This window comes from Tachysurus vachellii, chromosome 3 (assembly GCF_030014155.1).
Source record: "Tachysurus vachellii isolate PV-2020 chromosome 3, HZAU_Pvac_v1, whole genome shotgun sequence".
Lineage (NCBI taxonomy): Eukaryota > Metazoa > Chordata > Actinopteri > Siluriformes > Bagridae > Tachysurus > Tachysurus vachellii.
In genome coordinates, this window is record NC_083462.1 from 21,938,051 (window position 1) to 21,950,833 (window position 12,783).

The 12,783-nt window shown below is 38.3% G+C and overlaps 1 protein-coding gene across 1 annotated transcript in view; it reads left to right on the forward strand.

The window, feature by feature from the left end:
• The window catches only part of cd109 (CD109 molecule), a 30,065-nt gene extending 17,706 nt beyond the window's left edge, over positions 1-12,359 (forward strand). The window contains exons 23-33 of the mRNA XM_060866278.1: positions 1,912-2,088; positions 3,026-3,107; positions 3,849-4,077; positions 4,486-4,657; positions 5,640-5,830; positions 7,219-7,371; positions 7,461-7,526; positions 8,761-8,894; positions 10,164-10,320; positions 11,214-11,316; positions 11,429-12,359. Of these exons, the coding sequence (XP_060722261.1) occupies positions 1,912-2,088; positions 3,026-3,107; positions 3,849-4,077; positions 4,486-4,657; positions 5,640-5,830; positions 7,219-7,371; positions 7,461-7,526; positions 8,761-8,894; positions 10,164-10,320; positions 11,214-11,316; positions 11,429-11,625 (1,661 nt within the window). The 3' untranslated portion in view covers positions 11,626-12,359. The remainder of the gene's footprint in view (positions 1-1,911; positions 2,089-3,025; positions 3,108-3,848; positions 4,078-4,485; positions 4,658-5,639; positions 5,831-7,218; positions 7,372-7,460; positions 7,527-8,760; positions 8,895-10,163; positions 10,321-11,213; positions 11,317-11,428) is intronic.
• Positions 12,360-12,783: the final 424 nt, after the last annotated feature.

The following is a 12,783-nucleotide window of genomic DNA, read 5'->3' on the forward strand; positions in this document are numbered from 1 at the left end:
ATTTTACCAAAACAATGTCACCATGGTTTTATTTACTTGCCTAGTGTCAGGACAACTCCTGCATCTTAAGAGAACTGAATATTTCCTAGAACACACAAACATGACCGTCCTGGACTCCGCTTCCTGAAAGAACTCTTTTCAATCATGCACACCTGTCTACGAACACGACAGACACTATATAAAGAACACACACACACAAACACACACACACACACACACACCCAATCCTTTATCTAATTAGTGCCAATTAGTAATTGTAGTCATCACAATGAACTTAAACCTTCTCTGCATTTGCATTCATTTCCATTTCCATTTTCTACCACCTAGTTTATCTTCCTGTAAATGTTGTACTGGGTAACTAGAGGCAGTTTAGTAAACATGGCGATAAAGTCACTCTATCTAAATTCATCTAAAATAAGTATGATTTCCTCAGTTAGTCAGTAAGTGAATGTCATGCTTTGATCATGTTGTTGGATCGTAATGTGCCATAAAAAAAAGGGACGTAAACAGTCTTATTTGTGATGCGATACCAGCTAGTAAAATGTCACTGCAGTCTTTAATCTAATAGTCTTAAAAATATCATTTTCCTTTATTTTGGCTTTTAAATGTAACCTAATTTTAATGCATTTCAAACATAAATACTTCTGCAGTTTTGGAAATTCTGAAGTTTTTACTGTATGTAGTAGACAGTGAAGGCTGATTATTTTTATACTGGGAGCACAAGTGTCTGTCAACTGGTGAAGAATATAATAGTATCTATAGATCTGTGTGTCTTTTGTTTTCAGATAGACAACATTATTAGATACTTAAGCTAGCTTAATTCCACTGAAGACATAAGGGACAGCTAGCTAGAGCTAAAAACAAACAAGAGTTTCTGAAACGAAAGCAAATAATGAAACGTAGCTACTTTAGTTGTGGAAATGATCACAATATAATTTTTTCTGTGCAAAACCACTAATTCACTCCTGTTCACTGCCGGTAGAGTTGAATGTTTTTTTTTTCTGATGAGTGTTATTTTTTGCTCCTATTAAAATACAGTTAAAACCACAGAACAAACAAAATTATATTCAGATATTTGGTTAATGATCAGAATTATGAAATAGTGACTAATTCATATATCTTCGTATATTGCTACATTTTAGTGGAGGCAGTTCTTTCAATGTTGTCTTAAAATGATGGACTGTAGAAGTAGAAAATATCAAAATGTCATTTTGAAGAGTTGTTGAGCTCAAACGTCAAATATGACCCAGCTTTAGAGCTAATCGGAGGTCTTGAAGGGACCACTGGCACAATTTCATACACCGATCATGCTTTTTAACCCTAGCTTAAGCCTCAGTTATTCCTATTAAAGTATATTGTTCAGTAAATACACTGAATTAATCAGTAACTGAAAAGGTATGCAGTAATCAGAGTGTGGAATGTCTGTTAACTCACATGATATTTCCAATAAAAATGAGTTATCGGTGGAAATGCTGACATATCTGAGGCAGAAAAAGGCTGTAGGGTGTTTTTATTGGCTTTGCATCAGTCTAGTGAGGATTTATTTTATTTTATGGCTAGCAGCTGTGTGAGGGTGTTTCTGGCCCTCGGCATGTGATGCTGTGAAATGTCTGGCCTTCTGACGCAGCACAAATCTCAGAACGTTCTGAACGTCTTTCCTGTTTTAGGCGGTGCTGATTCTAAATCACAAACAAAAACTTTGTAACAGTATTTTTTGAAACAGATTGATTTGTGTATTTTAGACGTCGAGATTTGTGCTACAGCAATATTTCACTATGCACTTAAAAAAACGTAGGTTTAAGCCTAGGAAGCTTTAGGAATCTCTACAGGTGTTCTATTGAGAGAATTTTGGGGTCATCTGGTATAACAATCATCCACAGAAAATCTTCTATCTGTGTGTGTGTGTAAAAGGTGACATTTTGGGGCCATCTATCAGTGGTCTGGAGTCGCTGATTCAGATGCCGTACGGCTGTGGTGAGCAGAACATGATCCACTTTGCACCGAATGTGTATGTGCTGCAGTACCTGAGCAGGTCGGGCCGCACAGATGAGGAAATACGCACTAAAGCTCTGAGCTACATGACACAAGGTAATATTGGTTTTATACGTTTATAGTTAGCTAGTTCAGTATTATCCAGTATAAAGGATCGTTTTTAAAAATAAAGGAGTTCGAAATCGCTCACTCCTGCTAAGGATGGCTCCACAAAAACAGCCTAAAGATACATCAGATTACTGAAGATTGCACCACTTGGATACCATGAAGATGGCGCTAGACTGCAATCAATACAAACAGTTTTGCGATGATGGCTTAGGACTACAGTACAGTTGCTATGAGAACTTCAGGACTGTAATTGCCACTTAAGTCTCCATCAGTGAGCAAAAAAACACTCAAGTCTCCATCAGTGAGCAAAAAAACACTCAAGTCTCTGTCAGTAAGCAGTTGATAAATTCAACAAAATAGATTGTTTAAATAATTTCCTGGGTACATAAATAAAATGCTGCACCACATACATCAGTTTCTCCAGATTCATTGGAGTCCACATATAACAGATGGCCCTATCAAAGATAAAGAGACGGTTCATTTGTGAAGCCTGGGCAGGTTATATACACTGATCCACAAGGAGGATTGGATGACCCAGTGTCCCTCATGCAGTAATGTGTTTCATAATTATTAAATTAAGCTGATCGGGTATGATGAGATATCTCTTATAGCAATACAAACCTTTTGGATCAGCAACCTGATGCTTACGCAAACGGTCAAGAATTTAATTTAGGAATTCGATTGACATTAGTTCAAATCTTATCCTCTTATTATTATGAATCACCACTGAAATGCAGGAAGTGCTTTTTAGAAAGTGTATCTCAAAGATCCTTAAGGCTTGGCAGTCTGTCAGTGGTTATATGATCCTAGGTTGTGGTTTAGCTTGCACACATAACTGTATATACACTGGTTTATGTGTTACACAAGTGTCTGTGGTTTTCTGACAGTCAATGAGAATCAAGTGTTTCTGTCTGTCTATAAATAGGCTACGAGCGTGAGTTATCATATCAGAGGATGGACGGCTCTTTCAGTGCTTTTGGAGACAGTGACTCTTCTGGTAGTACGTGGTGAGAATCTAATCATTTTTTTCTATCCAAGGAACAGAAAAGATGTGTGTTTTATTTCCGTGATTAATTAATTTTATTAACTAAACCAAAATCCCATTCTTTTGAACTCATATAAAGTCAAAACATTTAAACACTTTCTAATCAGTTGTAGCTCAATGCTACTGGGTTGTTGATAGGAAGGTCAGGGTTGAAGCCACATCACTGCCAGACTACCATCGCTGGGCCCTGAAGCAAGGCCCTTAAAACCCTTTCTTTATAGGTTATAATAATATATGCGAAAAGATGGCGATGCATAACACAGTTTAATGTTTCCACCATGGGTGTCTATGGGAGTCTTATATGGAAAAGGTCGGTGTGGGAGACGGTTTTCATTCCAACCAAGCCGAAGCCACACCTGAGTTTGAAAGCCTTATCTGATTAAACAGGTGGAATCAGGTGTTTGATTGGAATGAAAACCTGCACCCACATTGGCCCTTTGGGAATAAGATTAGATAATCTTGCTTTAAATAATCTGGTATAGGATGATACAGAACATTTTGCTTCACTTTGCTTTGAGTAATGAATAGGGAGTGGGTTGAAATTACAGACACAGGGACAGTTATTCCTTAAACAATAACTGTTACAACTGTGTTTGTAAGAGGATTTCATCAACTTTTTTTTATGATAATATATAATTCTCAAACAGTAATTATCAACTGAATCAGATCATACTTGCTTTTATCTTATTTTTTCCTATACCAGGTTGTCAGCATTTGTGCTGAGGTGTTTCCTCCAGGCTCAAGAGTTCATCTTCATCGATAAAGCGATCCTGCTCAGGACAACAAGCTGGCTGCTGGATCAGCAGCAGAACGACGGTTCCTTCGCAGAGCCTGGCCGTGTTATTCACACCGAGCTGCAGGGAGGATTAGACGGACCAGTGTCTCTTACTGCGTATGTCCTCATGGCTCTTCTCGAGGACACGGAGTACAAGGTAAGTACACAGGATGGGTTAGGTTGGACTCTTCTAGAAAAAGTGAGAAATCACTATGGGTGTAGTAGTTAAGTCTGTGCTCATATTTTTTCATTTTATAAAGTAATATCACTGTTTAACTTCAGTTAAATTGGCTTAATCCAAACCTTAATAACTGCAAAAAGCAACTATGCCAACAAATAAAGCCAACTTGGATGCTGGAAGGTTCAGGAACGAAAACTCGAAATTAAATAGTCAGGATATTATTGTACAGGTTTAAATAATGGGTCTGGTTGGATAATATTTTTTTTCATAGCTCAGTGCAAAACATTGAGCAGCTCTCAAAGACAATACATCAAAATCTGTCAAAATAGACATCTAAAAGATTAAAAAAAAATCCATTATTTATCATGTGTTTTTATTTTGTAGCATACCTATGACAATGAGGTATCTGCTGCCATGAACTTTCTGACCTCCAAACTGCGCCAAGGCATCTCCAGTAACTACAGCCTGTGCCTGGTGACTTACGCACTGTCTCTGGCTAAAAGTCCATCAGCGGCCATTGCTCTCACTGAGCTGATGAAAAGAGCCCAGATACATGGTGGGTAAAAAATGATATCGACAACAAAAAACACAAATATTCTGCCATATTGTCAATTAAATTTAAAACCCACTCTAGAAAAATCACACTCTAGAGATTAGGTTCTGGGTTGTTGATTGGAGGATAGGGGTTCAGGCCCCAGCACTGCCAAGCTGCCACTGTTGGACCCTTGAGCAAGGCCCTTAACTCTCTCTCTGCTCCAGTGGTGCTGTATCATGGCTGACCCTGTGCTCTGACCCCGACCTCCAAAGTCAGGATGTGTGAAGAAAGAATTTCACTGTGCTGTAAAAGGTTTCTTGAGACCTAAAATTGATAAGGCCAGTAAACAAAGCTCAATAAATTTTAGCCACTGCTTGTTGATTAAACATGGCAACCCATGTACTGATTGAAAATTTTATTGTTTGTGGAAAGTATAATGTGCATGTAAAGCTCTGGAGAAGCTGTGATGATTTACCTGTGAAGTGTTAAGTGTAAATCGATCAGTCTGTTAATTATTCATTCACTGATCCACAGTAACTGTTTTATCTTGGGTCAGGGTGGATTTGAGTCTATCCTGAGAGCCCGCAATTACTTTACTACTGTAAAACTCATAATAACCCCCTTAATTGAGAGTCAACTCAAACTTCTTCAGTGATGTTAAAAAGTGGAATCTTTACATAGAATGCATGTAGTTTGGCAGGTTGAAAATATATCAAACTTTCAGACTGCACTGTATATTGACTGCATTCTAAAGTATGAAAGGTTAATTAATAGCTGATGCAATATACAGTACATGCAGCTTTTTTTTTTTTGGGTGCTGGTACTGAAATGAAAAATGTATGCTGGTTCATGTTGTTTACCCAGCTGTCGCGCTGTGGCTTTTAATAGGCTGGACTATAAAAGTGGCAGGTGCAGATGTAGTGCAGGTGTTATGGTTAACGAATTCTACAAAACTAATACACAACATCTGGATTCAACTCCATTTTTTCCACTCTTTGTTCAGACGGTGTGCCCATGTGGAGCAGTGGAGGAAGCAGCGTGTCAGAGTCATGGCAGCCACGCTCAGCTGATATCGAGATGGCATCTTACGCTCTGCTCTCTCTGTACATGCTGGGCAGTGTGGAATATGCCCTCAGTCTCATGAAGTGGCTTAGCCAGCAGAGGAACCACCTTGGAGGATATGGCTCCACACAGGCATGTACACACACTATATAACGTTTATAATATATACTGTATAAACTTTCTATTCAGGGAGAAAGGGATGGCATACGCCCTGTCCTCTATCAATCACACAGACACTAGCCAATCATGGGTCTCTATCAGCTCATGGATGCCAAAGGAGGAGGGGACGTTCGAAAAGATACAGTTGGCTAGCTTCATGTGACTTGGGGGAAAAAAACGAAAGGCAGCTAAGACACCCCTGACGTTGTCGTATTCCTCTTGTTAAGACACTCCTGAACCACAGACAACATCAGGGGGGGTTCTTACCTGGGCTAAGGAGAACACGAACTGGACTGTTGCCCAGTGATCCAAAGTTCTCTTTTCAGATCAGAGCAAGTTTTGTATTTCATTTGGAAACCAAGGTCCTAGAGTCTGGAGGAAGGTTAAAGAAGCTCATAGCCCAAGTTGCTTGAAGTCCAGTGTTAAGTTTACACAGTCTGTGATGATTTGTGGTGCGATGTCATCTACTGGTGTTGGTCCACTGTGTTTTTTGAAAACCAAAGTCACTGCACCTGTTTACCAAGAAGTTTTAGAGGACTTCATGCTTCCTTCTGCTGACCAGCTTTTTAAAAATGCTGATTTCATTTTCCAGCAGGATTTGGCACCTGCCCACACTGACAAAAGCACCAAAAGTTGTTAAAATGACCATGGTGTTGGTGTGCTTGACTGGCCAACAAACTCACCAGACCTGAACCCTATAGAAAATCTAAGGGTTACTGTCAAGAGGAAAATGAGAAACAAGAGACTAAAAAATTCAGATGAGCTGAAGGCCACTGTCAAAGAAACCTGGGCTTTCATACCACCTCAGCAGTGCCACAGACTGATCATCTCCATGCCATGTCGAATTGAGGCAGTATTAAAATCAAAGAGTCCCTACAGAGTATTGAGTACATATACAGTAAATAAACATACTTTCCGGAAGGCCAACAATTCACTAAAAATGTTTTTTTTTATTGGTCCTATGAAGTATTCATATTTTTTGCGATAGTGAATTGGTGGATTTTTGTTAAACTAAACTAAATGTGAGCCAAAATCATCAAAATTAAAAGTACCAAAGACTACTTCAGTCTGTGTTTACTTAATCTATATAATACACAAGTTTCACTATTTGAGTGAAATAAATGAACTTTTCCACAACATTCTAATTTAGAATCTGAGATCTGCCTGTACATTATATTTCAAAAATACATATCAGCAGTCAGCATCATGAACTCACCATCTAGATGCATTTACATTTATTAGTGGTCTATAACACGTATAATAGCCTGTATATAGTTATACTCATTTACAAAGCTTTAAATCCAAAATGCACATTCATGGGAGACGGTTAAACCTAATAAAGTGCACTTCTTTGTGTTCAGGACACAGTGATCGCTCTGCAGGCTCTATCAGCTTTTGCCTCACTGAGCAACACAATGGATATCAACCTCAACATCAAAGTGACGTCAAAGACAGCTACAGTGGCTACGTTCGTGATAGAACAAAATAACTACCTGCTCTACCAGAGCCAAGAGGTTACCATCTGTACACAGCACTCTGAAATCCACTGCTTTGTATCCACTTTCTGTTGGTTTGGTGACTTTTTGTGATTTTATTTCAACAGATTGAAGCTGAACAGCATCTTCAGCTCAACGTGTCAGCTGTGGGAAGAGGATTTGTGCTGTTCCAGGTTCAGCGTCTCCTTTATTTTTTAAAAATGAAATACTTTATTATTCAGTTACACCCTTTCATACTTTTCCTAATTGATCGAATTTGTTTAGAAATTTTACATGATTACATCATATCAATTACATTTTAGTGAATAAAGCCAAGGGGGCACGGTGGCTTAGTGGTTAGCACGTTCGCCTCACACCTCCAGGGTTGGGGGTTCGATTCCCGCCTCCGCCTTGTGTGTGTGTGGAGTTTGCATGTTCTCCCCGTGCCTCGGGGGTTTCCTCCGGGTACTCCGGTTTCCTCCCCTGGTCCAAAGACATGCATGGTAGGTTGACTGGCATCTCTGGAAAATTGTCTGTAGTGCGTGAGTGAATGAGAGTGTGTGTGCCCTGCGATGGGTTGGCACTCCGTCCAGGGTGACGCCTGAGATAGGCACAGGCTCCCCGTGACCCGAGGTAGTTCGGATAAGCGGTAGAAAGTGAGTGAGTGAATAAAGCCAAAATGTAGTAGCACTAAGTTTGCAAACCCCAAATCTAAAGTGTATCCGAGGTGTCCAAGTGACTGTTTTCCATACGTCTTAATTGAAATTACCTCACAAAAGAATTTTAGACGGATAAAGCCATCTGCCAAATGCCATAAATGTACACATAGTTATGAAAGGTTTTGATGCTGGTTTGTAGTTCGAGTTTCTGCCAGCATTAACAGATCAAAGTCACACATGTTCCCATAATGCAATAGCTTACATTGGCATCTTGTATGGAGAATGTGAGTGTCAGCTGTGTCTTTAAGGCAGGATGACTTCATTCTCAGGCTGTTGGAGATCCACTCAGGAGACCGTGAGAAAGCCTGGGAGAGTCCAGTTTACAAGGTGTTACATCTGAACATTACAGCGAGTGATTCGCTGTAAGATGGTGTTCACTTGAACTGTGACTGGAAAAAAAAACTGGAACAATGTTTCATTGTTGTCGATGTGCAACAACGTCGATCTTACTCACACCCATGAGCTATTGTAGATACCCAGAACACCAGTTAAGTCTCTTAAATGACATAATAGTAGCATATTGAGTCACTTTTCAGGGAAAAAAGTCCAAACACATGGAAGCATTGACCAGTAAGCTAGAATTCCAGTGGAGAAGGAAGAAATGATTTATTTCACTCGGCTTGCTGCACGATGATGTTTAGATATTTCTGGATTTCAGTGTACTTATTCATGGTTGAATTGTTTGTTCTTTCCATCACTGAATCTACAGCTTACGACATTCTACAATGTAGAGACTCAAGGGCTGTCACGCAGACGTCGCGCTCACACATGCGAGGCCTTAGACTTGTATGTACACGTTATGGACATCGACATGTACAGCGTCAACATTCATATATGTTTCCGGTAAGAGACCGCAACACATACCTGAGTAATGGCTTTCAAAAACGTGAAAGGTTCTACAGACGCACAGGGGTCTGTTAAGTTTGTAGGTTAATTTTCAGGCATTCATTGATATCCGACTTCAGGTAATGTTTAAATTTTTTGTCCAGTTGTTGGAACTGTTCAATTTCTGACTTGCGTTCTGTTACTAAGCAACTTAGTGAAGATTCTATCACTTCGTTTCATAGTGTAAATATGGGAAAACTCCCAGGTCATGTGATCATCAAACAGGATATCAGACATAAGATGGGGAACAAAACCTGAATAAAAAACACTAGACATGTGTTTCGTAACATCAGGACACTGAGAGTTTACTCAATATCTTCAATTTACAGCATTTCAGTTCACAATAGCAACATTTCAGGTTTCAGGTAATGATCCCAAACACAATAACGAGCTCTATAAATACTTTCCACCATCAGCTAAATTGTTGTCATGAGCTGTGTCTCAAATGTAAAACTCTGACAATACATTTTAAAAAATTTCAGGCTATTTATTTATTTATTTATTTATTTATTTATTTATTTATTTATTTATTTATTTATGTATTTATTTATTATTATTATTATTATTATTATTATTATTATTATTATTATTATTATTATTATTATTTTAAATCAACCATTAAATAGAAATATTATAGAATAGTATAAACCTTTGCAATTTGATACACAATTCTAGTTAGAATAGCAGATGTAGCTAGACAGGTGAATGTGTCAGGATAATGAAAAAAAAAATTGCTCAGTACCTTGTCACTTCCAGTATTAGCACATAAAATCCAACTTGAGGGATATTTCTAGTAATCATCTGTAAAAGAAATAAAAAACAAAAAAGATTTTCTCAAGAGAGGAAGATATTTACTTGCAAATTTATCATGTGTAAATGAAGTAACTCCATTTACAAATGATGTTTGGGTAGTTTGGGAAAACACTGTTATAGAGTTTCAGCGTAGTTGTTGTTTAATCTAGCCAAAATTTGTCTAAGGAGCTTTTCCGTCTTTTGGCATTTTTAATGTTGATACATTTTAAAACGCTCTTCCTTCTAGCAACAAGCCCAATAATTCCATTTGCGACCCCAAGAAACCAGCTTCGGTCAAATCAATAGAAAATTGCTTTTGGCTTGTGTGAGTTCCAGCTGGATTCTTTTAGTTGTAAGACTGTAAAGACAAAAAACCCACATTGCATTTTAAGCTGTTTAAGTGCTCTTCAAAGACCTTCTTGTCATCATTTTCAGGCTGTGTGAGAACCAGGAGCTGAATCAGACTGGAATGGCAATTCTGGACGTTGGCCTACTCACTGGATTTAGTTTGGCTCAAAGTGGCATCCCAGTGAACGAGCTGGTTAGAAGAGTGGAGACGTCTCCAGGAAATGTCATCCTCTACTTAGACTCGGTGAGCTTCTGATGCCATTTTGTTTTAATTTTACATCTAAGGAAATGACTGAGGTTCATTTTTCTTAGATTTTTGGTTAGTTTTTAGTTCAGTTGTTTATGGGGTCTCAACTTTCAGTTTATTTACCTAAACTGTTATATACAGTATGTAAGCAGTAAAGCATGATGTGTAAAAGAATACTCACACTAAAGTTGATTATTTTCTTATAACCGCATGTCCTGATGTTTTTTTTTCCTTACACAACTAAAACCTTTCCATAATTACATTGTTCCTCATTTATTAATAATTGATGTGCAATTTTAAAATATATTTTAACAGTCATCATTATGGCTCGTCCATAAATAAGTATAAAAATGTTTCTATTTAATATTATTTTCAAATTAATAAGACAAAAATAACACACACACACACACACACACACACACACACACACACACACACACACACACACACACACCTAACGATCCAACCTCTCTATCATGAAGAATGCCTTCTGGTAGAGTTCTGGCACTGCAGAGTCCTTCAATAAAGTTTAATAAATGATTCCTTACAGAAAAGATCACCAAATCATCAATTAGAGGTTTCATCTTTGATAAATAACAAGACATTTTAAAATCCATTTCATTATTAGGCTTAAATGGTATCCATACATCATGGACCTACTATATCGCTATCTACCATACACTTCTCAGTAAATGAGTTGTTACCATAGAAACAATAACATATAAGAACAATGCATTAACCACTATATGCCTAATAGTTTCTGGAAAACCTGACCATATGAACATTCATATGTGCTGAACCTCCCATTCCAGAATTACAGTTATAATAAACTCACATCTTCTGGGAAGTTTACAGTATATTCCAGCTTCTTCATCTGCTTTTCTTCTCAGGTAACCAAAATTGAAGCCTGTGTTGAAATCCCAACTACTCTGGAGTTTAAAGTGACCAGTGTTCATGATGCAGTGGTCACTATTTATGACTACTATGAGCCAAGTAAGCTTCAGATGTCTTATCATTTAGAAAAGCACTCACACTAGAATGCTTACTTTAGTTTTGAGTGTCTGGAGCAGCTCTTTGCATCCTCACATTTCCTTTCACTTGACAGGGAGGAGGGGGATGACGACGTACACATCTGAGACCAGAAGAGACACGTCGTATTGCTTTTTCTGTGGGGAGGACTGCTCTCAGTGTGAAGATTTGGGGATCACTGTGTTTGACGGCAGTATTTCCTCACACCTTCACCAGGGTTTGGTTCAGAGTCTGGCTTTGCTGCTGCTCATCACCTTCTCACTCTGTTTCTAGATAAGATCGGCTGAGATATTCTTTTCTAATAGAATAAAAAGTTTATGCTGTGTAGTCAGGACTTTGAAGTACAGTCATGTAATTTAATTAATGATGCTAGAAACCTACTTAGAATGAGTAAAAAAACAACCCCAGAAGCTGGGTGTATGTATGCTGATCAGCAATAACATTAAAACCACATGCCTAATATTGCACCAGTCCTCTTTGTGCTGCCAGACACGGTATTAGTTTCATGCTGGGGTCTGATGCTTATGTGCCTATTGATGGGGATGTGGTAGCTCTGTGATTAAGGTGCTGGACAACTGATCAGAAGGTTGTGAGTTTGAATCCCAGGTCCACCAAGCTGCCACTGCTGGGCTCCTGAGCAAGGCACTTAACCCTCAGTTGTGTAAATGAGATAAAATGTAAGTCACTCTGGAAAAGGGCATCTGTCAAAATGCTGTAAATATTAATACATTATAGGATCTCTTGATGGAGGACAGGGTTCAACATGGACACATTTTCAGCAATTTGTGTTACAGTTGCTCTTCTGTGGGATCATACCTTTACTTCCTACAAGCATCAGCGAGTCATGACCCTGTCACTGGTTCACCACTTTTCCTTCCTTGGGGCACTTTTGAGATTCTTGAGTCAATTCAACATACTTGCCCGTTTTTCTGTATAAATAAAATCGTTGGTTTAGTTGCTACATAAATAGTTTGGTGGTAATGGAGCAATAGAGAGAATTCACCTCACCTAGCCTAGACTGCTTTAGTCTTATGTAAAATATATAAGTATGAGGAGCACTGATAGTCTGTTAAATTTTTGACAGCCAATCAGAAATTAGTAATTTGTGATATGAACTGTAATTTGCAACAAACTGTAATTACATAGAATAATTCACATCATAATAAAGAAAACAAAATGGTTAACAAACATATTCCAAAAAGAAAAGAACACCTCTGATTAAAATGTTTTTATGTGCTATGTATTTAAATGTGTTGTGCTTAGCAGTCCTGTGATGCATCTCATTGCAGTAACTATGGCATCTGAATCCCAGCACCTGCTGTCAGAAATGTGTGCATCCACAGAGCGAAATCAGACCCATGTGCAAGGATAGCAAATACAGGGGATTTTTATTAACATCCATTTTAATGGTCCCACCATCTGGTCCCACCA